We start from the raw sequence: 26,665 nt of genomic DNA, 5'->3' as shown, positions 1-26,665 counted from the left end.
TTTCGAAAGCAAAATATGCACCCACTAGAGGGGATCAATTATGTCAATCTTTATTTTGCAATAAAACAATGTCAATTTGATATTTTACACAATTTAAAATAAAAAGTACGTACCTTGCCACAACAACAGCATGAAATATATCCTTCATTATTTATTTAGCTATTTTATTCGACCAACTTATATAATATTTTACATTTTACAACTCACTGGATGCCGTTGTCATGTGACTGCACCCGGAACTATCACGTGACTATATTATTCTGTTGCGTATGTGAAGAAATACTTTTTCAGAAACGACTTCGACATTTTTATTTTTAGCCCGAGATGGATCGATTTGATAAAACATCACAACATGCTATGCCACCACCAGTGCAAGATTTTAGAGGGTAAGAAAAGCTTGAATGGAAAAAGACAACGCAAGCTGACTAGGCCCAGTTTAAGGCTGACTTTGTCGCAATATCTGCAGTTCACGTGTAACGTAATAGCCTATTATACCAAATTACAATTTAGGTTAAATCAGAATAGCACAACTCTACCCAAAATGTAGAGTCCATGTGACTTAGACAAAGATGGCTTTTTTGTTTTGTTTGTTTGTTAGTTTTTGCTAAGAGCACTCTGTTCGCTCCTGTCACATTTTCAGTCATGTCATATTTTCAGAAACTGAATTTGCTAGCTACCTCACTATAATATGTTCCTCTGCATTTTGGCCTTTCTAACGCACATGCTTTTAACACGTTCGACATTTTGCTAATAAATGGTGCTCTTACAGCTATTCCAGAATTGCTAACCTATCTTTTCAGGTCACTCCGTATAGCCTAACAGTTGGTTTCTTTAAAGTTTAAGTTGCAGTCTACTGTAAAACTATGTTTGACGTTGATAAATAGGCCTACTTCACGATGTTTTATTGTACGAAATCTGATCTGTTCCTGACCAATAATCGTCATATCTGGAATGGCGATGCATCGTTCATATGATCAGTTAATCGCACCCAAGCAAGGACATATCTGTTACTCATTGATTGTGCCATGTTGTGGAAAATAGGCACTTTCCTTAGACGTTATAAGCGCAATGTAACATTAATTTTAATTACAATATTTTGTAAGCACGTTTTAGTGAACATACAGTTGTCTTTTACTTAAATATGTAGGGGAGACTGTGACTGGTTGGCACAGGGGTTGGTTGGCACAAAGCTATTTTCTGGTTCTTTGAAGTTCGCAGGTGCAGAAATGTAACATCAAAACGTTTGTTTTCTTGAACTGTGCTCATTTGTCGTGTTAAATTAAAACATTGCTTGAAAAATATGGAAGTATACAGTGTTTCGGTGTGACTAATATAGGCCTATGTCCTCCAAATGTGACACGATTGATGGATAATTCACAAGTGAGCCAGTGACTTTGATATTTATTTGCAAATTCCACTATTTTATTCGTCTGAGGCAAATGTTTATACAGGCATCTCTTTGTTTTCTATTTTAGGACTGATGGGTCCTTGACATCTGTTCTGAAGACGTTGCTGTTTTTCACAATCTTGATGATCACCTTACCAATAGGATTATACTTTACATCTAAAGCGTATGTTTTTGAAGGTAACATTAATGTTTAATTCTGTACCAGTATTGTAGCCACGCAGCTCTGGTGTTTGGTCAAGCCTGTAAAGTTCACAAGTGTAAGGATGAGAATGGGGTCTCATTTATCAAGGGTGTACACTACACACAGATTTGTGTGTAATATGTGTATGCTCAGTTCCAGAGCAGCAATTATTTATTTATCTATTTATTTAACTTTGCCTGGAAAATTACAAATTTCAGACCAATTTTCATTGGCTGAAAAGTTGTATCGCCAGATCTTAGTTGTTCATTATTTGTTCATAAATCAAGTGTGCTGTGCTGTTGTAGTAGGACACTGACATAGTGGATTATTTCAGCAAGTGGCAGGAAAACTATATCAAAAAAACGCAATCTCAATACGTATAGTTATGTATTAGAGAAGGTTACATAAAAAGGCTAATGCAACAATGCAATGAACACATCAAATTAATTTGTAGTGATGTTATGAACTGTTCAGTTCTAGCCTAACTAATAACTAGGCAATTAAATAGTCATATTATTTTTTATTTAAATACACCTGGTACTGTTTGTGATATGGCTGCTCGTGGTTGTGTTTGTAAGATGTTTATGCACACATTTATAGTGTATAGCTATATGTGATGTATCAATGAGAACCTGAGCTTGACAGTACAGTATGCATATTATCAAGTAACATCAAACAGCTTGTTTAGACTTTGACACTGGATTGCCATTAGGTCAGATAATCAAAACACTATCAAAAATAATCCTTTCCTTATTTATGTATTTGTATTTTTGAATCATCTCATACTGTAGAAAAATGCATTCTCAGAATCTATCTTATCTTCCAGAAACTGTTTTGTTGTTATTTGTTCCTCCTCCTTGAAGGTCCAATAAAAATGTAAATGTCAAACAGCAGTAACCATTTCCATTTCTCCTGTTCCCAGCTTCGATGGGGTTTTCCAGCAATGACAGCTATTTCTATGCAGCCATTGTGGCGGTGGTTGCTGTGCACGTGGTGTTGGCTTTTTTTGTGTACATTGCCTGGAATGAAGGTTCTCAGCAGTCCAGAGTGGGCAAGCAGGACTAACGTGCAGTCAGAGGGCTTGTTGAGGAAGACTACATGAAGAAGACCACAAGGCACATTGTGGCCATATTCCAGGAGATACTGGAACTCCGCAGTGACCATTGAGTCATTTCATTTTGACATTTTGGGGTGACCTTAACAAGCTTAGTGCTTGTTACAGCAATGGCAGCACTGCTCCGGATGTTTAAGGGAACCTGCTGGAGATTTCTCTTATACATCAGGATACTCAGTCATCAGAAAGTTCAAAATGAAGTCACCATTGGTTAAAAAAATAAACCCAAAAAAATTGCAGTCACTGTTTAAAAAAAATACAAAGGTGGTTCCCAGGTGTTTCCCAGACCATGTGTTCTGATGATTTACTGTAGGTTTTCTGTTTCTTCCATGTTTCAAATGTTGGCACTCATGCCAGTCTGTTCTGTTGCAGCTGATCCTCTTATGCTGTCATTTCACAGTGATCATTTGAGTTACATCATTTCCTGTTTCATTTAAATATGTAGATGGATGGAAAATAAGCATTGAGTTTGCTGAATTACAATGTCCAGGATCTGCGTACACTTTGGTGGGCACTGAATGACAATATTGTGAGTAGTTGCAATAATTTATAATAGAGAGTGCTCATGTTTGATCAAGGACTGTACTACAAAAATATCGGAGCAGGAAGTTGCCTTTATGTAATTATGGTTTTAAAATATATAAACGTACCTTTTTAAAAGAAATTTTTTTATTGATTTTATTTGGACTGTCGATACGTACACTGAATAATTTGCTTTCTCTTGTTTTTTTTTTTTTGTTTTTTTTTTCTCTTGGGAGAAAAACCCAGTTTAACTCTGCCCACAAAAGTTGTAAGGGTTGAGAGAAAGGTGAAGAAAATGTACAACCTAACCTGCACAATCCAATAAAGTTGGAATTTGATACGAATTTGAGAAACCTTGAGGCCAGTAAGACGTACATTAGATTACTTGATATTACAATCACTTCTCAGATGCTCTTATCTGGAGGGACAGAAGTGGAGAACACCAGTGTTAGTCTCAGTAATACAAAAGTGCAGTCTAGAAGGTACCGGAGGCCCATGTTTAATCTGGGCCTAATTCACGAAACATTTCTTAAACTCTGCCAGTGAATCTCAGTTGTTCGTAAATTGAACGTGCTTGTCTGTTGGTGATGATTAGCATAAGGAAACATTTTAGGAAACCCATAATAGCATAGCAGCTTCAGGGTTGTGTGCAAACCAAAGACATTCATCAGTATCCACAAACATAAAACCTGAAGACATGTTCTGTCACAAAAAGTGTATTGAAAAGGCTTGATTTCAGGGAGAGCTATTTATTTATTTATTTGTGATAAAAAAATCTTTGTCATAATATCCACTATATATATAAAGTGGAACTTTGTCTTACCAGTATTCACATTGATACAGGGTGTACCAGTACCACCGACCCCTAGCCAGTAATACTGCTGGTTTTCATTATTCCCCGCAAGCACTGGTTTAGACCTTGGACACCATGTGTAAGCAATGTCTGGAAAATCAGTGATGATAAATCAATTTCTTTTCTATCCTGTGGAAAGTACCTACTGGCCTTGAGGGCCATATTTGAGTATCCCTGCAATTAAGAGACATATAAGTTGGGAAAACTTCTGCTCAGAAGAAGACCTTTTCCAACTCACAACATATGGTCATTTCTGCTTTGGATAATGTTCTGTTCTTTCCATGCAGTTCAAAAAAAGGAAAATAAGGCCTTGTCCAGAAGGAAGTGATAAATCATTTTTAATTCATTAGTCAGGTGCTAGGTAGAGCCAAAAATGCTTTAAATGAAACTCATGGAAAGACTGAGGGCTTGTCGGAGAGCAAAAGGACAGTTTTAAAAGAGTCAGTACCATTGTACATGGGCAAAAAGGCCAGGGGCTAGAGGGGGCCCAAGTTATTTAAAATACGCTTCCCAAGCAGTATCATAATTTCCACCATTGTCCTTTAAAATATACACTATTTTGCTCTTTTAATATTTTTGGAAAACCTAAATATGATAATGGTAAACCTTTTTGTCATCTGTAAGTGCCACAGCAGTTCAAAATTCACAAAACTTGGCAGGTATGTGGAGGCCAAATGGCCACACCAACCATAGGGAGCTAATCAGCCTCCTGATAACACTATCAGGTTGAAAATCCCTTTTAAAAATTCATTTCAAGTTTTCAAGTTTGTAACATATGTTCATTGACCAGTAAAATAAATTATTGAGTCATATTGTTATTGAGGAGCTGGGTTTGTAACAAGGTGATAAGCAATGTAGTATGTATCAGTTGAAGTGGAGTAATGAATACATTTTATTTCAGGACATTTTCTGATCTTCTAGTTATTTGGTACATGAGTATGTGCTTTGATCATGTTACTGCTCTTAAATTTCATATCGACCTTTATCCTGGTGTATACTCTGAATCTCTGAAAAAGGCAGACATAACACTACTATGTAATTGTGATCTATCTAATATGTAATCAAACAGTTGATTGATTTACTTTAAGTGAAAGTAAATCTAAGGGCGGTCTTATCTCCCTGTTCAGGGCATTCAAACTGAAGTCTTAGAGGATATAAAGATGTTGTCCCCTCTCATTTCATTGGCATCAGTAATACTCCAAAGACAGTCATTTTTAATAAATGATCTTTTGCAATGTATTTGTAATTGTAAATATGAGGGAAGTATTTCAAGGATTAGAGCTGGGGAGTTGAAATGAAAACCAGCTCATAAAGTAGCCTTGCATTTGCATTTTGGATTGGAGTGCACATCCTTTACAAATCCTGATTATTATAAATATATATTTCTATTTATTGATCTATTTCTCCAGTGAAAAGGTGTCAGCTTGGGACAAACATTTTTTTCTGAGTGATGTCACTCTTGCAATAATCTGACAGCTGTCTTTTAACCATACTGTGGGATGTGTAGTCACACCAAAGCCTGACAAATGGATGGAGCTTCTGAGCTCACAGACACAGTTTTCAGAGTGTGTCATCAACTCAAACTACTGCCAAAATCCCCGTGGAGAGTGATATGGCAATATGAGGAGATGGTCTAATTTGCAGTATGACAGTATAGCTAAAATCATTTGAAACTGCTTTGCATTGCAGGTTTCATCAGTGCATCCCATATTCTGAGACTAAACAAATAAGGAAATTATAGAAGGGTAATAGCTTCTGAACTGTGGCCAAAGAAAGCCACATCAATTGTGGTGAAACTATTGAACTTAAGTCAGAAAATGATAATTTTACATTTTAGGTAATACATGAATATCGAAAGTAGGATTTTGGCCTGTGTCATAAAACCATTCATCTATCCATTATCTAACCCACTAATTCCAGGGCAGGCTCATGGGGGAGCTGGAGTCTATCCCAGCATGCATTGGGCGAGAAGCAGGAAGACATCCTGGACTGGTCATCAATCCATTGATGGGGACACACACCATTCTGTCATAAAACAAAATGATATTTTTGAAACCTCTATTGTGCAAAGTCTATTGTACTGAACCACACCAGGGGGCTTAGTGTAGGGGCCTACATTCACTCAAGAGGGCAGCGAAGTGCTACTTTTGTTGGCTTAATACATTACAGGCATTTAGCAGACGCTTTTTTCCAGAGCGACATACACAACTCTTACGGATTTACTTTGCTTCCATTTATACAGTTGGATATATACTGAAGTATTGCAGGTTAAGTGACCTCCCCGGGAATCAAACCTTTGACCTTTAGGTTACAAGATCAGTTCCTTACTCGTTATACTGCCACCCCGCCTAATACTCATCATTAGCAACATACGTGCCTATAATATCTATATTCCTATATTCCTCTGTGAAAATAAAAATGAAACCGAGGATCCTGGCAAATCTCCACATTTTGTTGGAATACAATGTTTTAGATAATTGCAACAATTCACTGCATTGTATCAATGTAACTTTGAATAGTACCGGACAATACAATCTCTACTAGTGTCCAAAGTCAGCAAGCTTTTTCTGCCTTTAACAGAAATTATATTAATGGTATTAAGTGAAGTACACTCTACCAAACTTTAAGTACTGCAATATTTGTTCAGTTTGAGTCAGCATTTTTTGTTCTGTTTGTTTTTAATAATATTATGTTGAGATTTCAATGTTCTCATTCTGTGTTGTTGAAATGTTTTATACAGAGAAATTTAAATATCCTTCTCAGATGCATTTTTTGTCAGCTCAAATGCCACAAGTTGGCATTCAATGATTCAAATATTTTCTATTTGACATGGTTTGCTTTCTGTTCAGTGGAGATATGCATATGTGTGTGGGATGCATAAACTCTGATTATAGTACAACATTGAATTTTCCCCTCTATCTCTGTTGCTGTAACATACTTAATCAAATATAATGTTACATCCTGTGACACAAACGTCAGGCTGAAAAACAAATCATACTGTATGAAAGCTATCTTAGCTATTGCTGCAGTTTTTTCTAGACTTCATATTTGAACTGTACATGTGGGTCTTGCACAAGGAGTTATTTTAAGTCTCTTGTTTCCGCAAGTTAAATACATTTACAAAGAGCTTATTCGAATGAGGAACTTAGGTTTTTGGCTTTGGATCTATTAAATGTAGTTATATTTAGTTCTGCTAGAGGACAATGTCTTATCAAGGTAAATCCACTGGATTCAGTTACTGCTTTTGACCATGTTCAACCTCATAATTTTTAATTTGATCAAGATACTTTTCGGGCTACACTACCGTAGAGCCTGGCAGCTTTGTCTCCTTCACAACGCCCTAGCTGAATGAATTGAATGATCTGTATGACTACCAGCAGATTCTCACTGCTTTACCGCCTGGAGGTGGACAGGCCATGCCCATTTACAGCCCAGTTCATAAGCTAAAAGTATTACACACAAAGTATTGTGATTCACTGTGAATCTGAGGCTACAGAGAATGCCTTAAAAAACAACATTTACGTCATGAGCTGATGTAGGATTCCTGGTCCCTTGAAAAGAATTCCCTGTGTTTGAGGTCAGTTGGGGAGTTGTATAACTGTCCCTGTGGCTCTGATCACACAAACACACGTACAGTATAAACTTATAAAAAGATTATTTGTCTATAGTAAATAAAGTGATTGGCATGTAGTCAATCTTCTGACTGCCTCACTCTCATTCACAGTTTATCTTGGTTAGTGTTTATCCTTAATTATTCTTTGAGCCAGAACTGCATAGAGTAACCCTAATTGCCTCCCAAACCATAAAAGGTCTTGATTTATGCCACTGTGTAGTAGGCCTACACTTTTTCCATAGCTTTAACTCGAGCTTGATACAGTTAATACTGTATTTATTTCTGCCCATGAAAACAACTGGTAGCATCTTACAGCAGCATTGTTTAAACTATCTCAGATTCCTATGTACAGACGGGTGACAAATGAAAAACCCAAATTAATGAGTGGAGAAACATAACAAATGCAGATGCTTCCATACAGGTGTACTGCATGATACAATTAACCAATTCAAATCCTATCATACTCTATGGCATGTCTAAAAATGCTGAGCAGGCCCAGTTGACCTTTGATTTTGAATTAAGATATGGCAAGAGTAAAATGTCTAAGTGACTTTGAAAGAGGGTTCATTATTGGTGCAAGAGCTTCGTTCACACAGACTGCTCAACTGGCTAGTGTTTCAATAGAAACAGTGACATCTGCATTTACATAGGTCTACAGGAAGGACATCTGTAAATAGGGTCAGAAATTGTGGTCAGTTGTGGTTGCATTAGATGACTGTGATGCTTGTGCATTGGGTGAGCAAGAACAGTCTGTTGGCAACTACATAGAGAGGGACATTATAGCAGGGTTGCAGTGCATAAATCCCTCATTACAAAGACAAATGCACATTTGAGAGTCTAGTGGTGCAAAACCCATACGTAGAGATATGGAAAAAGGTGAAATGGTCAAATGAGTAATGCTTCACCTTATTCACCATGAGTGCATGTATGGTGTACACCAAGAGAACGGTACAGGCCTGCTTGACTCCTACAGTGAGGGGGGTTCAATGGCTCTGTTATGCTGTGGGGGGCATTTCCCTGGCATGGTTTGGGTCCGGTTTGGGTCCACTTGTTCCTAGAGGGAAGGGTCATTGCAAATCAATACAGTTATTCTGAGCGATCACCTTTATCCTATGATGAAACATTTCTTCCAGGATGACAATGCCCCCACAGGGGGGCATAAGGGGGTCACTGAATGGTTTAGTAAGTATGAAAATTATGTGAATAATATGCTATGGCCACAGTCACGATATCTCAAACAAATTGAACACCTATGGTAGATTCTGGATCGACATGTTAGGCAGTGCTCTCCACCATCATCATTAAAACACTAAATGAGGGAATATCTTCTGGAAGATTGGTGTTACATCCCTCCAGTAGAGTTCCAGAGATTTGTAGAATCTATATCAAGGCGCATTGAAGCTGTTCTGGTGGCTTGTAGTGGCCCAGCACCTTACTAAGACACGTTATGTTGGTTTTTTCCGTTAGTTTGTCATCCGTCTGAATATTTTATGTAAACATCAATGTTTTAGAAGAGCATGGTACTGTGTAAAGATTTGGAATGTTGCTGAAATGTTTTTGATGTTAGTGTGACCAATTTATCCCTCATGACTGACTGTGAAGTGAATGCCTTGTCTAAGCCTTGTTAGACAGAGATATGACAATGGTATGTTGAGGGACTAGGTTAAAGCAGTAAACTATCTAACCATCTAGGTATTCGCAGCAATCCATTTACTGACACTAAACTATTTATCTACTACAGCCAAATACACAGTGGCAATCGTTGCATGCAATCTGGGACACTCTTTGGGTAGATGGAGAAATGATGAACACTACATCTTCATGATTGATTCCACACTGCCAGTTTCAATGTAGCTGAATGGCCAGATCACAGCAACCTGGGAATCAGGAAGTGAATTTACAGACAGCTGGACAGACAGCATTTGTTGGACAGACAAGCCACGTTAGATTGCTTATAGTTATCAAGCAACTATCCACTGTCAGGAACCTCTAATTCACCATTTGGCCTGTTCAAGCCATAGAACACTTCAAAGGGCTGGCCCAGGGCGGCCCTAGAGATAAGACACAGAGAGCAGGAACTGGGGGTGGGTAGCCTTTTTAGGTGTGAATGCATGTGTGCGTGGGTGTGGGCGTATGCGTGTATGTGTCAACAGGGTTGGCTTGGGAAACCCCACACTGGCATTCCTCATACTCACAGGATTCCATACCTTAAAAAATACACCTACACGCACTATGTTGGATATTCTTTGTTGGGCCATACCAGAATAAAGTGGAAGCCAGAATAAAAAGCTTCACTGCTGGCATTGTAACTTGGTTTAATTATTGCCTAATCTAGTCTCTCTACATAGTAGCTCAGAAACATTTACATAATAGCTAAAGTTGTCCCTTCTAAAAAGATCCAAAATATTAGTATTAATGTAACCATAATGTTTACTAGGAGAGAGATAATAATATATATAAAAGGGAAGAAACCAGTTTTCCTGGGATTCCCCCTTACTTAATCATTAATTTTGCATGGGCCAGGATCCAACAGGTTGCTCTCTCTATCAACAAATTTGGTGATTTAATTAATATTCTATATCTTTGATAATAATTAACAAATTAAATAAAATGTATTTTACATGTTGGATAAGTGAGGGGTTTTAACTGTTGATGTACTTGTGTTCGGTATTGAGTGCCAAACATTAAAGGTTGGCTGTTAAAACTTCTGTATTTTTAAGTTAAACACATTTTACATAATCTTCACTTGCCCAACACCACCCAGCTAGTTCAGCTGTACAGTAGCTAGTAACTGGTCATAACTGCCATGCATAGTCACAGCTCGTTCAAGATAGTGGCCTCTCATTGGCTGAAAATGTATGGCTGTGGCCACCCCTAGATAAGTAGAACATATTGGTTCCTTCATGTGTTTTTCTGCACCAAATTCCCCTCTCATTAGGTTAGGTAATGCTTGTGACACAATAAAATGCATTCAAGCATGTCAAAATGAGTCAGAACTGATCCTTTAATCAAATTGACAAAAAAATCAATATCCTAAATGTCCTCCATTTTACATTTCACACCTTTCATGCAGATTATGAAAAATATGGTATTTTGGCTCAGCCAAACTGTAGTCGAGGGGTATGTTTTTATTGCAAAAACTTCTTCAAAGAGAAAATGGTTCTCTCAAACTCCCAATAAATATTTGACGTCGTAGGGGCGACATAGCTCAGGAGGTAAGACCGATTGTCTGGCAGTCGGAGGGTTGCCGGTTCAAACCCCGCCCTGGGCATGTCGAAGTGTCCTTGAGCAAGACACCTAACCCCTAACTCCTAACTGCTCTGGCAAATGAGAGCCATCAATTGTAAAGCGCTTTGGATAAAAGCGCTATATAAATGCAGTCCATTTACCATCCATCCATTTACATTGGTAATAAAGTATGACCAAATCAAAAATATTGGGTTAATTTATATCCAAAATAAAGTAGGCTGATATGATATGATGTGTGAACACATCAGAAGCGATCTAATGTCAGCATTTGACCCAAATATTTGCTGTGATTACTAAAAACTGGAGGTTGCCTTTTCAGCTTAGACCAGCTTACTTTATTTACTTAAAGCAATTGGCTGATGTAGGTTTACAGCAATGAGTCTGGTCCATTTTGCAGTGAGCACTGTGACTTACGTGAATGCCACAATGCCGCAATGAGAAAGGTGTGTGTGTTACATGTGGTTATGAATCCTCACCATACATCAAGACCAACTGAACTGTCACCAAAACAAACAAAAAAAAATGCCACTGTCACACTCTTGATTACAAGCAGAATGGAGATGCTGCCCAGCATCAATAACCAATCAGAGACTTATGAAATGTTTGAGGGAGGAATGAGCTGGTTGGAAAGCTTCCTCTACTTGGGCCATTTTAGATTCTCAGCCCACTGGTGGCTTAAAATAACTGACTGCTCATGTAAACATAACCAAAGTGGAGGGAGAACTGCATGGCTGATGTTTTTGAATATCCGAGAAAGAAATTCAGTATTTTATGTGAGATCCAAAGTGACTCTCAGTGAATTGTCATGTTTCTATATATATATATATATATATATATGTCTGTGTGTGTGTGTGTGTGTGTGTGTATGAAAAAACAATATATCCATGTTATATACATGTGAGACACAACAAAATCCAACAATACACAATGGTTCAAGTTATTTGTGCGTAAGACCTTCACCACATAGACAAGTCCAGAAAAATGTTATTTATTTAAGCACAGTGTGCTTAATCTGGAATGACCTCTGCAGCCCTCTAGAGAGAGTGTTACCTGGTTAAGGTTTTTTAGTTTAATGGATATGATGCTGTTAACAGTTGAACCATTCTGCCTGTCAAGCTTCTATTCATGGTCAGGGAGGGACAGGTGAGCAACAGTGAGGTGTTGATTATTGCACCGTTTCTGCTCAAATAACAACTGCCTTCTTGAATATCCCGTCTCAAGATTCTGACGGTCTTGATTGTGGGGTGTGATCTTGCCACAGCTCACTGCGTGAGACAGAAAGCATCAACGGAGACACTTGGTCATATCAATTAAATATTTAGTGAAATATTAATTAATTCCACTAAACTTAATGTAAGCACTTTTGGTTATCTTTCAGCATTCCTTTCTGCAGTCAACTTTACATGGTTTGCAACCAAGTAAATCCAGTTAACACATATTGCACAGCTGACATTATTTTAGTTTGTCATAACTATTTTGTAAAATTCAGTAAAATGAATGTTGAATGCCACCCGCAAATATATAGAGTACAAGAAAAAGACTGGGAAACAGAACAAAGTCAACCCATCACCATGGACACTTGTTGAACATCCTCCATTTTCATTGTGCAGTAACTACCATTGGTGATTCACCAAGCTGTTAATAAATTGTGTTACTTTCCCAAAATATCTTGGAATTTAACAGGAAGTCAAATATGAACAATCTGAGCTGGCTCTGATATTTTTTTGTTTCTGTTCCTGTTGTCTACTGCCAATTTGTTGTGATAAAATTGTCTCCACTTTACACCTCAACCACTATTGTCTGATAGCCAAAAATGGGACTTGAACAACACTGCCTTCCCCCACATTTCATTTGCTCTAAATCTCCACTGACTGACTTATGAAATAAATGGGGAGTGCAATAAAAACATCTCTCACTGACCCACTCAGCAGCCTAAACTGACTGTGTGCAGCTGGAAAAATCTAGGGAGGAAAAGAAAAAATAAAACTGTGGAATGACCTCTGTCCTCTGTACCCCTCTAAAGTGGCTGTTCTTTACCTGGTTAGGGAGAAAGAGAAAAAACAAAACTTAATTTGCATTAATAATACTATTTAGATATGAAATACTATCCAATTGGGAAAACCTAAACAATATTGGTGTAAAAAATGAAAGTAAAATTTTAGGTTTATCAAATGAAGTACTTTTTTCAGTATAATTAAATCTATTATATTGCGACTTTCACCCCAATGGTTAATTTTGTAAAGACCTGATATTAATGAGTTTGAAGTCAAAGCTGAAGATCCTTGAGACATTCATGTATTTATTACGCAATTAACTAGGCTGACCAGAGGTCCTATTTTTGGCCCTGAAAAAACCATTAGGGGATTTCTAAATTCCTAAAAAGTTTTGCTCATTTCAGATACAGTATATAAACAAACAAATAGCCTAGTATTACGTTCATAACACCCATCCACCATTGTCCCCTTTTTAAAAAATCACTTTTTCTTAAGCACGCGTAACAAAATTAGATATTTTTGGTCTACATTACATATAATTGATCAATGTCATTTACATCTACTGTAATAGCTGAGATGTTTTTAGATGTGAAACACCTCATGGACCTGGCTTGCTGAAGGCGGTTTACAGTGTCGCCCAAAGGAAAACAAACTGTTTGCTGTGCTGACAGGGAGTCAGCAGGTGTGATAAAGAGACAGTGCTCAGTTGCAAAACATCCTACTGAATCAGCATTATGTCAACCTTAGTTTCTCCATAATACAATATAAGCACATTTAGAATTTTTGGAAAGCCAATGTCACGGGGAACAAGTTAGTGTCCTTGTTGGTGGGTGCTGTTTTGTCATAATTGTGTTTTTATTTGATGACTGGGTGTTTTGCTTTTGGGTATACAAGAGGAAACATGGAATGGTTCAGGGAGACTCGTCAACACAGTCTCCAATGCATCATATGAGTGTAGCCATCTCATTGTGCACACATTTTGCACTACTGTATATTGGTATTATTAACATACTGTACAATAAACTGCATTCACTTTAACCTTGCATTTGTCTTTGAATCTTACCACTGCACACCTAGCAGTTTTAAGATCCTAACATATTCATAGAACTCTGGATATCTGCACCCCGTAGTCACTCGCCTACATACATATATAGTGTTGTAGCAGGATACACGAGCTAGAGGCAAGTCAATGTCTACCAAGATAGATAGCAATTCGTATAGAGCCACACTACTGGTGGAAAGTAGTCTTCTACGTCTATGCATAACTGTTAGCACAGAGAAAAGATTAAAACACTATTTTGGAGTCAGATAATCGAGATATCATTAAATTAATCCTGTTCCAGTAGCACCGGGTCAGATGCCTCCGCTGCTTAGTGTGTTGGAGGAATTTCTTACCATTGGTGACCTTGACGTGATAAGTTCTGGTTTCTCACAGCTGGTAACCACGACGCTGTTCGATGTATCTGAGGGGTTTCTTACACTTGTAAGCCACTCAGTCACACACTTGTCTAAAAATGAGGGAAGAATCACCCTTCTCATTAGTTCACACATTTCCCTGATACTGAGGTCTATGGTAATGAGAACTCAGCATTTGTAGATGTAAATATTTTTAGGAGTAACTTCTAACTATAGGCAAATTGCACCACTGCAACTTCCTCTGTCAGTTCGGGAGGGTGCACATAAACACCTGCACTCTGTAATCCAGCACCTGTGCAGGTGCAAGCAGATTCCAGGTGCCTGATCATCTACAGGAAATCCCATGTGCAGCGAGAAGCTTGCACACAACAGGACACATCACTGTTTCTGGATTTGGCACCCCCAAAGAAAGCATTTTGCTATGAAATACTGTAATGCCAGATGCACTTCTACCACGTTTACATCAAGGAAGGACTGAGGTCACTGGGCTGATTTTATTTTAAGTTCTATTCTACTTTTCAAAAAATTAGCAGGTGCTTGCATTACCTCCTTTATTGTCTAAATTTACATTTTCATCATCCTCAACCTGGGTAAATCTTTGAAAATACTTGAGGGGTAGTTGTATTCCATTATAACAATAGACTTTAATCTGCTTGAGCTGAACTTATTTACTTATATACTTAATATTTATTCATGCATAAACAGAGCAGAGGGCAGCCAGAGATTGACCTTCCCCAGTGTGACTTAACAGTGCAGGAACTGAGAAAGCTTAAGCCATTAAGGTTTTAGAACTCATAATAAAGAGGATGGCTGTCCAATTTTCTGGAGCACCTCATTTGCCCTCAGAGTAGGCTTTTCTCAACCCTGCATCCTGCACAGTTGTCTTAATCCATGGAAGATTCCAGATTTCAAATTCTAGTCAAAGATTTTGAAAAGGTACATGTATGTAGGTGATATTTTGGTAAGTTAGCTACTGCTGAGTGATAGCTTTGTCAGAGTTACCAGATCATGAAATTAATTAACCTCTATAGTAATTTGAATTATATGTCCTGATGCATAACTTATTTTCAGGAGCCCAATTAAAAATGTATAAGCATCTGTTTGTATCATTTGAAGGATAGTTTCTAAGGTCACTAGAACTCTTCCAAATGACAGACTGATCAAGCTTCACCTCATTTCCTCTTCATCTTCATGTTTCTGATCAATGCAGCTTGCTTCAGGTTTGCAGCTTGGACTTATCAGTGTACTAGTCTATTCCTGAGACAGTCTGGTAGTTTGCAGGACCACACACACTTGCAAGACAGTATTGCCAACATCTGCTCTAGGAGGTCCACACATCCATTCAGTGATTGTGCTTCCATCATCATCTGTGGTCCAACCATAACTCAAAGGAATTAGGACAGAAGGTTGCTTCTCAAGGCCACATCTCCAAATTCCATCTTGATAGTTGGCTTGGAGTACATACAATAACAGACAGATTCCACTTCCCCTCATTCGAGACAGAAGAGCTCATATTGTAATTTATTAACATCACTGATGATTAATTGTGGTGCATACAGGTGACATACAAAAGCCTAAAATTCCTTATACAATGCATCAGACAGGTCCCATTTATGACCCAGTGAACTGAAAACCTCCTGACAGATTTCACTACTTCTGAGATTCAGTGCAACCAGCTTGCCACAAACTGCAAAAGGCATGACAGCCCCATGACAGCCTAACACTCACTGTCTCTCTCAATGAATTTTCAAGTTTGCCAATATGTCAATATATCATGTAAAATTCTCTATCCCACATTTCTAATACAAGGAACATGACACATTTTTGCTGAATCCAAGGCACAGCATGAGGACATCAGTGTATTCAGCACAGATGAACACAGGTTTTTTTCTGCGGCATGCATAGCATGGAGAATCATATTGGTGCCTCTTCTTGTGTAGACCATAGTTTAACTTCCTCCCAGTGATCTTGTAGTTTCTTCCCCTGGTTTGTGACTTATTTTGAAGTTTCTATCTGTCTCAGGCAAGAAACTCACGAGACTAGTTTAGTTTGAAGGGTTACACAAGAATTTTCTCCACTGAAAAATGGTATGTCTTGGTGGAATGTTTTACACTGCATACCTGAGATGGACATCTCTGCATTTTTTATGGACATTTCCCAGTAGACATCAAACATAACATTGCTCCTATGACAATTTGTTCCCCCTTTCAAAGCACAAGATAGGACTGCATCTGCCAAATTTACCATTTCGCTGTCTCCTTTTATCTTCTGCATCAGACTCATCCCATCTATAATGCAAGCTGATGGTCTTGGAATTATTTCAGCGGGTGACACAATTTTCTCTAATTCTCTGCCTAGAGCAGCTGCGTTGGTCTTGCACTTTGACCCATTACTGTTGGATAGTGTCATTCTGACAGAAGATGCATATGGCATCATATACTCTTCAGATGCTGACCTTACAGACTTACGCTCATCTTCTTGTGTCACTTTACTCATGCCAACATCTTTGGCAGCAATTGCACACAGAAGGTTTTTCATGGTGAAAATGCTCTTAAGGTTCCTATGATAGGATACCATGGGTATTTCACTGTATTTCACCATATCCTTTGCAATCTCCAGGATAGGGACAAGCTTCCATATTTCAGCAGCTTTCAGTAGAGTTTGTTATGACTCCACACTTTGGGAAGTCAACAATGAGCATCATCCTTCTCAGGGGAACTGTGTGTAAGGCAGTCCCCACATGGTAGTTTTTGCAGAGGGTTACTATCTTCCTCTGCATCCATAATTCTGTTATTTTCAGTCTGCAGATACAGTACCAGATTTAGTGAAGAACTGTATATAAATTGGTTAAATAAATGTCACTACAGTATTAGGGCTGGGTGGTATACCAAAGATTTACTATTACCTACCTTAAGAATCTCTCACCAACCTAATTTTGCTCATGTTGGTTTGTTTGGTAAAGGTGGGGCTAAGTCAAGTATGTAAAATGATAAATGGACTGCATTTATATAGCGCTTTTATCCAAAGCGCTTTACAATTGATGCCTCTCATTCACCAGAGCAGTTAGGGGTTAGGTGTCTTGCTCAGGGACACTTCGACACGCCCAGGGCGGGGATCGAACTGGCAACCCTCCGACTGCCAGACTACCGCTCTTACCTCCTGAGCTATGTCCCTAAGTATGCAAGCACATAAATGTTATTTATCATGATTTGGTAAAAATTTATTGTGCACATTTAACTTCAAAATTGTTATCATTTAATTTGGTTAAGTTAATAAAAGAATTACGATTCTCTTATTAGGTTAATACAACTTTACATTCATTAGCTAGGTTTGCGAGGTTCGTTAGCAGTCATGCTATTAAAGAACGATAGTACAAATTGGCGTATTTGTGAACCAACATTTAACAAATATGACTAATTTAGAATTATCAAGGTAAATATGTGAAATGGTTGAGATTTGAATTTGACGTCTCATTGCCCAGCTCTGCATAATACGTTAAAGGCTACACCTACCACTGCACCTACCTTTCAAAATGATGGGTCACTCAATGTTAGAACATCCTCTTTTTCAATAAATTCCTCCATTTAGGGTCAGGAAAAATATTAGATTCAGAATAACGTTCCTGAGTTTGTCTTTTAAAGTCCAACTGTTGCCTGGAAACAAACACACACACACACACACACACTCTGATTTGCTTAGGCTACTTGTGTGCATATTATTAGATTATAATTAAAATATTAAAAGAATACAGTAAACAGACAAAATTCTATTTTTTTTTTCTATGGAAATGACTTAAATTATTTAAGCATTAAATAGGCATAAATCTACTGTTGTAGAAAGGTTGTCACACAGTAATCTATTCATATGGAGCGTACAAACAATTTGACACATCAATGATTTTGCTAACTCAGATGGTTGTAAAATCTGGCCCATGGACTGTACGAGAGCATTAGGGATTTTGTTCAAGAAGTCATTCTGTTACTTTAAGGCCCAAAATCATCACTCAGAATGAAAGAGTACGGGTACATTTCTTGCATCGTTAGTGTTCCATGGGTACTCTTGTCTGAACTTTGTGTCTATGATGTTCCCAGACTTCACAGTGTTCAAATAAATACTATCGTTTAGGGAAAAACAAATGTGTGTTATTGTTACATTGAAGAGCTTTAGCAACCTCTGTAATTGTAAATTGACAGACTCACTCACTGGGCATAAGAAGCTAACCTTTAAAATTATGTCAAACATATGCTTATAAAAGGTTAATACAGGTCCTGAAATTGAGCGTAAAACAGCATATGCACCACTGCATAAAATTACTTTACAGGGTGGTTAACTTCATGAGCTGATAACTCTTTCAAAGCTGCTGTACCACTAAGCGATGTTTATCGTACCAAAATGCAATCTACAGACATATACCTTTTTGAAATTTTTGACTAGAATTTGCCACCTTGAGAGGCAGTGAAAAGTGAAATTTTGGCCTTTGGCCCATGTGATATCTGTTAATATGAGAGTGTAGACAGGCCTGTGCTCTCCTCTGGAATGTGCATGTCTACTACTTTTCTCTCCACTGTTCACCAGCTGAGCACTGCAGTCCTTGAATTAGGAGAAGTATGCCAGGTATAGCTGGCATAGACAGACACCCCAATACATTTGAATTTCACCATTTACACAGAGCAACTTACACAGAGTACATTTTTACAAACAGTCCATTCACAGAACTGGGTACTGTAAATGAAGCAATTCAGGTTTAGTACAGCTCATAGATAAAACTGCAGTGCCTCAGCTATAAATCAAACCCACAATCACTGAATTACAAGCCCAGTTCCGAAACCATTACATTGCACCACCACCAGCAGAGGATCAGGGAAGTTTCTTTTGCACAACGAAACAAGGACAATCCCATCAACTCAACCTCAACTCCCAGAGAGCCATACGAATGCCTGCAGGGCCACTGGCCAAAGTCAACACCTGAACAGTCAGATTTCATACCAGACCATGAAGTGCTTCCACAGACTATTCCCTACTTTTATGGTTTGTTTGTTTCCCAGGGAAAGGTCACGAGAAGGTTGGTGTGGCAGAATTTGACACCTTTGCAATAGCACTCACCCATATCAATTTTAAACGCTGCATAATAAGAGAAAATTCACTGGAGATAGCAGGCAACTGTGCATGAAAGACGGAGAAGAGAAACCAGTGAAGTCATTGCTCCACATAAGAGGATCTCAAAGGGGCTTAGGGGAAAGGAATCCAGCGTTATGTGAGGTGAATTAGACAAGGATATAATCCTTTTACCAAAGAGGGCCAAGCTGGTGCTGCCAGACATTTACACAGCCCAGGTACCTTGCACACGATAATGAGTGATCTACAGTGATGCTCTCCAATGTAAGTGAAAGCAATATGTAGGCTATCACATGAGGGACAAACATCTTAATTAGCATGCATTTGGCGAGAGGCAGGAATACACCCTGGACAGGTCGCCAATCTATCGCAGGGCAAGTACAGAATATGTATTTAGGAAAGAGAAAACAGACATTTTTTTGTTTTTACAAAATACAAAAAAAATGTAAAACCCATTCCCTATCTACATTTGTTACAATACAAAATTAATATGGGAACCATCAGTAATGTAATTGCTCTTGATCATTCTTATTAATTCAACATAAAGTAGCTATGTTTTACAAAGACTCCTAAACAATTGCCATAAACCAAACGCTTCTCATTGAGACCTAATTCCACCTACAAGAGCTACTGTCTTCTTCTAAACAATAGCATATTTGACCCATAAATTACTATCCTCTATTAAATTTACATAGCCTACATCACCGCGAGAAAGGATTTGGGCCAGGGAACAGCTGACGTGTACTCTCTCAACCGAAGTTGAAATAATCGAATCTGTCGACTTCGCCGCGTGGAAAACCGTGTCCTTAATTCTCCGGGGATGACATTGAGAGACCGACGTTCTCATACAGCCCACTGGCCGGGGGGAGCCATTCGTATGGTCCCTGTGCGCCTTTTTCCATCTTTAGCGTATCCGGATACTACGCACTCCCTGTGGTCACTCCCCTTTCATACCTTACATGGGGCGACGACGACTGCTGATGTAAAACATGTGGGGTGGGAAATGAACATCGGTGAATGAAAAAAGCGATTGCGACTCAGTGCTCGCAGAAACTGTGCCAGTTATATAACAATCTTTCATGAGTAAGAAGGGGGTGGGGAGGTAAAACCTTTTTGTATTCTTCATATGAAGATTGCTCCATTGAACTGGAATCTACTTCTTCTTGCTGCTCTGACACGGGTAAGTGTATAGACCCTATTCTACACACTTTCTTCTGTTGTGTTGCTAAACATGTAGTAGCCTATAGAATAGCCTATTCACTATGAACTTCGTTGATCTGATTAGTTATGTTAATCGCAGTTATAACGGGTTACCATAAGATGCACTGCTGTTGCTACTACGTAGAAGATCTACCCGTTGTATAGTTGAAACGTTCCTGAGATCAGAACACATTAGTTGTCTTTTATCATTCACATACAATGCAGCCTCCTTTTTCCTTTGCAGTGTTTTTAAATGAACCCACTTATGAGCTTTATAATTTAAACTTTTTCATTAATGATTTCAACATAGCTCACCTCTTCTTTTAAAACCGACCTAGGCGAATTGTAAGGGGGTTCCGAAATATGAACTTTTGTCCATGAGCATGAGCTACTTGGAATTGTCTGTGTTACACAAGACGAACAGCGCAGCGCTGGCCGAATAGGTGTCGATATTCTGAATCAGACCGATGAGGATAACTAGAAGCGGGAAATTCTTATTGCTGGAAGCGCCTGGGTCCGTAGGCTACTTGTCATTGTAATTTCTAGAGAAGTGTCCTGGGTTGTTACCCATGGGAACATATGTGAACCCAAATTACCTGCAACACAAGGGGTATACACTATTCAATTTGGAAATCTTTCAAAATAAACATAATTGAACTGGGACCATCTACGATCTGTATGTTAGAAATTGGGTTCACATTTCAAAGGACATCTGCCGGCTATTTGCTGGTTCTCTGAACTATGGACACATCTACACGAAACAAGCAGGTTCTTTGATCGGGACTTTTTTTCCCCAATCCGGGCGTGACGTCATTACGACGGGCTCATGATTCCCCGGTCAGCCCCGTTACATAACAAGAGGTCTCCGTAATTACCTCTATACTCCGGCCGTCTATACAGTACGTTTGCATGACACGATTGTCTGTGTAGCGGTGCTCGGTACGTAAACTTCTTCATTTTAAACAGCACGTAGGTAGGACGGGTACCACTGAAAATACAACACACTGTATGTTCAAGTATTGGAATATGGCTATAGCATTGTCTAAAATGTATCTCTACGAAACAATACATTTAGACTTAGATGAAAAAGTACTCTGGTATATTATTGGAATTCTTTTAAGCAGGTCAAATGTCTCAAGTGATTTTCTCTTTCATTGTTTATTGAAAAGGGTCTCTGTGTAAGACACATTTATTACTCATTTATTATATGCACATTTAGTTATGTGTCTAAAAACAACACGTCTGTGATGTATTTAACACATTTCGATATCAGTGGATTAAATAAGGTTTAATTAAGTTGATTAACATGATAGTTTCATTCCTGCACCCTGTTGAGGTTGTCTACTGTTAGCCTTTCACTCACTAGGAGATATCTCACATACAGTACATACAGAACAATAAAGGAACAACAAAGCCAGCTCTTGCAGGTGAGAATGGGTGAGGCTACCATGTGTCTACAGCTGTAATATCCATAGCTGGCTCTGGTGGAACCAATTAACTTCTCGACTAATATTTATTGTGGGGGCAGGCAGGGGTATGGGGCTGGGGTGCAAATGTGCCCCCCCCCCCCAATGCTACAGTCAATGGTTTAGTGTCAGATTTGAAAACTGCTAGTAGCAGCAGCAGTTAATAAACAATACATTTCAGCTATGTAGTTAAGTGTCAGAGCTTGAAAAAGACTTAACATAATATTCAGAGTTCCAGTGATCCCTGTGACATTGTAATAAAGAGCCATGGTTTCAGGGACTAAGGACATCTGCCTTGGTGCAACATATTATACAATAGGGATGTATGGTAACTTAAAACCTTGGCAGTTTTCATTGATTGAGTTAAATGCTACTGCCAACATGTTCTTGTTATGTCTGCCTTTCTGGAATGTTGCTGTCGAAGCTTCCAGTTTTACAACAGGGCAGATAAGTTTTGTGGGATTGCATAGTCCAGCTTTGCCTCTTTTTTGGTTGGCTGGTCATGGGTTCACACAATTGCTCAAGATCATTAAGTTAAACCAGCATGTGTCACAGAGTTGTCAAATATGTCAGGATTGTGGCCTGTGCATGATGACTGAATCTACCCTCACTCCATGATTAGATGTGGGGAAATAAATGGCAGTGGAATACAGTAAGACTTTTACTGCCCTTGTAAACCTAGCCTCTGAATGACATTCAGATTTTGTCACAGAAAAAAGATTCTAAAAAAGAAATTGCCATACCAGTAAAGTAACATTAAGTCACCTCCAAGGTTATAGGTTGTTTATTGTAGGTCTCGTTCAGAATGCAAAGGTGTTGAGCTATAGACTTTGAAAGAAAGGCATACTCAGCAGGATTTTTACCTTGCAAATTTTATAAAATAACCATGCTAATGCATATCATATGATGCTGTGGCAATCTCTGCCCTTACACACTTTTGCCGAATTTGTCCACCTTTACCTGTATTTGTTATTCTAAAATGTGTTTGGAACATTTCTGGATGTGGTGCTCTTTTCTGCATGGGGAAGGGTGGGGGTGGCTACAGAGCAGCATAGTGTTTGTTGTGAGCTAGCTAGCCCATGTATTGGCTCAGATACAGCTAAGCAAAAAGACTAGCCAGCAGTCCTCATTCAAGAATTATAGCTAACCTTGGAATTGAGTTAGCTTGTTTTCCATTGGACCTGTAAGTATCTTTACCTTTATCTATCCAGCTTGGGTTGCCAGACTTCTGGTTTTTTGACTGGATTGTCTGGTTTTCAAATTATTTGTGCATGTCAGGTTTGTGGTCCCAACCGGACAATGCAATGCGAGTAATCGATGGGAGAAATTCTACTGTAGTTAATTTAATGTGTATAAGGTTGAATGTAAGCTTGAAAGCAGTCAAAACTTGAAATACAGTATTATTCACAACCAAATACTACCAATAAATTCACGGACCATTTTTAATCATTAATTGTGACATATTTACTCTTCACTCGTGTTTGTTTTAACTTTTAAATGGCAGTTTATTTTTTCTGAGTTTGAAATGTTTCTGAAAACAAAGCTTTGTAGTAGAATTTTTCATACTCATTGATTTTTTTCATTAAATTGAATGGATCATGTGTAGGAGTGTTCAGCATATTGATGTGTCCTCTGGTAAAGAAATTGGCATGCCTTATTTTGTGTGAGTTAGTGGTAATGTTCACACTTCCACTGTGAGAATGGCATCATGATTTTCATCTAAAGCTGAGAACACAATACACTTTATCAGTGATTCTAGAATTTTATGAGTCTTCAGTCGACATGGCTTTGGAAAATGGGCCTATGGATGCCTAAATGAGTGACAGAATAGGTTTTCTATTGTGTTGCCTATTTTACTTGTCTCTGACTGCACCTACTACCCATAGTTTATTTTATGGCAGGTTATTTGATAGGACAAAAAACACAGCACTGCAAACAAACTGACCTTTCCATATGGCCAGTAAATAGATAATGAAAATTGACAACTCAACAATGTAGTCATTGTTCTTGCATTTATAAACTTTTTAGTGCAGCTATTATCCATTATAAATATTTGCTTAAATCCAGTTCTAAATGTTAGCTGACTTTTATCATGTTACCTTGAAACTCGGGTGTGCACCCATGCTGTTCTTCTGCTTGCTTTTTCTTTTTTATCAGAAAAATCAATCAATCAAATTTTATTTATGTACCACATGTTACAAAGAATTTTATTTACAGATGACTGCAACAGTTATTTCCCCATGTACTGTTTTCACATTATGTAAAGAGTTCAACTCATACAGAGGAGGTTTCTGTGGGCAGCTATGCAAAATTAAAGGCATACTATGAAGGATTTACTTAGCCTGTGTTACATGTAGCTAGGTGAATGTCTAGGGGTAACATTAGTACTGTGAAATTAGTGACCATGAGCGATAGTAAGAAGGCTGATTCAATTATACTGTAGCTTAATTAATTACATTATGTGGAACGTAATAGTGGTTTTATTGTTGAGAACCTCGCAAAAGTCCTCATTGTTGCCAGCTTCACACTGCTGGTAACGTTACTTACAGGTCCAACTCTGCGTCGCTTTTAATCCCCTTGGCGAACTTCAGTCGGTGCCACCAAGGAAAAGCAATTCCAATGTTTACTGTAGTTCTTGATCGAGCCCTGTTTGCTTCGCTGTATCTGGACTTTTTTGCTAGCTAGTCCTGCAGCCAACCCCACCCCTTTCCACACAGAAAACAGTGCCATACCTGGAAACATCCCAAACACATTTTAGAGTAACAAATACAGATGGTTAGCATGGTTATTTTATAATATTTTCAAGGTAAAAATCCTGCACAGAATGCCTTTAAACTGTCTTAGAATCATGATACACATAACTTGTATTACATGGCAGACCCAACTGTAAAATTCCACAAAAGGACATTGTTATCAATTGTTAGAGGTACTGTAACGTAGTGATTTCAAATGTTTTATTAAAACTGGTTTTTAAAAAAATTGTTCTGTCAAATAGTAACATTTATCACCTCATAAGAAATCACTGTCACTACATCTGTACAGTCACTTTGTAGTATTATAATTGGGCCTTCCAGAATTCAAGTTAATTCAACCAAACATGGCACAGTCCTATGACAGGAAAATATATTTAATTGTGTTAAACCATAAAAGCCTGAAACTGCCTTTAAAAGTTTCAATTGATCAAGAAATACATGATGCATTTTAGTCAAGTCATTTTGTCAATTTTTCTTTTTCCAGAGCATTATTTAGCTTAAATAGGCTTAGCATCAATTTATTGCTAAAATATTCATTGCATGTATGCTATATCTACACATTTTTATTATGGCTAAGTACATATAGTAGTGTTTGATTAGAGTTGCTTCTTAAATAGGTCAGTGCCATATGACTCACAGATCAAATAAAATGAGAGCCACCAAATAGACAGATTATAATTTCATTTCCAATATGTTTGCTCTGAAGTAATGGGCCCTGTACATGAAAATCAGACACTCCAATATTTGTCATGATGAAATTATTATCCATTGATAATGTATTTAAATATATGGAAAAGTTTTAAGGCCTATGCATTTGGATTTGGGAATACAGTGTTTCAGATAAAATAATTCCTGGTCCTGAAATGCATGTTGAAGAAGTAACAGATGAAAGCCTTAAAATAATTACTATCCCAATTACTGAAATGGAAAGATCACCACAAGGGAAATAAAAAGTTCTGGAGTGTGTTTTTATGTCAAGTGAACTGGCAGCTCTTCATTTTAGTAATACTGACTGAAAATAAAAGTGACTTGGTAATGTTTTAAAAGCTCCATCCTTCCACTCAGTTGCATGGTTACATGCATTAGCCTCATCCTAGTGACAGCATCTGTTCACCATATAACCTGGATGTCATTGCTTTGCATTTTAAATGAGATGGGTAAAGGTTGATTGGCAAGAAAAATGTCAAAATGTTTGAAAAATTTGGTTAATGTGACATTTAGGGGGCAGGAATTGAAAAGTAATTCAGGTGCTGGATCTGTATTAGTCACCCTGGGTATATGTAAGTCATTGATTAAGTGGTCTGTGTGATGCCGCTTGTGAATGACAAATTCACCATCTGTCAAGTTCCATGGATCCAGCACTCAATTAACATAGCATTTTTACTGCCAAAAGTGACAGAGGAAATATTGAGCCCCAGTGAAATACAGTTCTGAGAATGTTAAGTAAAATTATTATTTTAAGTTTGCACTAAATGAATGGTATTGGCTTTTTGGTCCAAACAATAAATGGAAAAACTCAGGTGGAAAGGCACAGTTTGTTTGCATCTTAATTTTCTGTTTGACAAACACTTAAATTTATCCTGGCCCCTGTGAATCCAGTTGACAGGAAGTTATTGTTGTAAATGAATAAGTAAAAAAACACCTATTTATTTGTAAAATTTGATTGTATGAAGGTCACTGTTCAGTCCATTCTGTCTTACTAGATCAGCTTTTTACCTCATCGATTTCCCTGAATTTCCCTATACGTCAGATAATCCATAGATATAGAATAGAATGATGTA

At 38.0% G+C, this 26,665-nt stretch overlaps 2 protein-coding genes across 2 annotated transcripts in view; both read left to right on the top strand.

The window, feature by feature from the left end:
* Nucleotides 1–228: 228 nt before the first annotated feature.
* On the top strand, nt 229–3,384 carry LOC118236787 (vacuolar ATPase assembly integral membrane protein vma21-like). The gene is made up of 3 exons (XM_035435420.1): nt 229–386; nt 1,476–1,585; nt 2,512–3,384. Exons 1-3 carry the CDS (start codon nt 325–327, stop codon nt 2,652–2,654), a joined length of 315 nt encoding a protein of 104 aa, XP_035291311.1. The 5' UTR covers nt 229–324; the 3' UTR covers nt 2,655–3,384.
* Nucleotides 3,385–20,486: 17,102 nt separating this feature from the next.
* npas2 (neuronal PAS domain protein 2) overlaps nt 20,487–26,665 on the top strand; it is a 65,619-nt gene continuing 59,440 nt past the window's right edge. The window contains exon 1 of the mRNA XM_035434559.1: nt 20,487–20,645. The gene's annotated coding sequence lies outside the window, so the exon portion shown is untranslated. The remainder of the gene's footprint in view (nt 20,646–26,665) is intronic.

This window comes from Anguilla anguilla, chromosome 9 (assembly GCF_013347855.1).
Source record: "Anguilla anguilla isolate fAngAng1 chromosome 9, fAngAng1.pri, whole genome shotgun sequence".
Lineage (NCBI taxonomy): Eukaryota > Metazoa > Chordata > Actinopteri > Anguilliformes > Anguillidae > Anguilla > Anguilla anguilla.
Note: the sequence above shows the minus strand (reverse complement) of the source record. Positions and strands in the feature narration are given on the sequence as shown.

What these genes read in the sequence shown, in the direction of transcription:
- LOC118236787 (XM_035435420.1), top strand. Translation starts at nt 325, where the DNA reads ATGGATCGATTTGATAAAACATCACAACATGCTATGCCACCACCAGTG. An exon ending in CCAGTGCAAGATTTTAGAGG is followed by an intron (nt 387 to 1,475) that starts GTAAGAAAAGCT and finishes TTTCTATTTTAG; the next exon opens with GACTGATGGGTCCTTGACAT. An exon ending in TAAAGCGTATGTTTTTGAAG is followed by an intron (nt 1,586 to 2,511) that starts GTAACATTAATG and finishes TCCTGTTCCCAG; the next exon opens with CTTCGATGGGGTTTTCCAGC.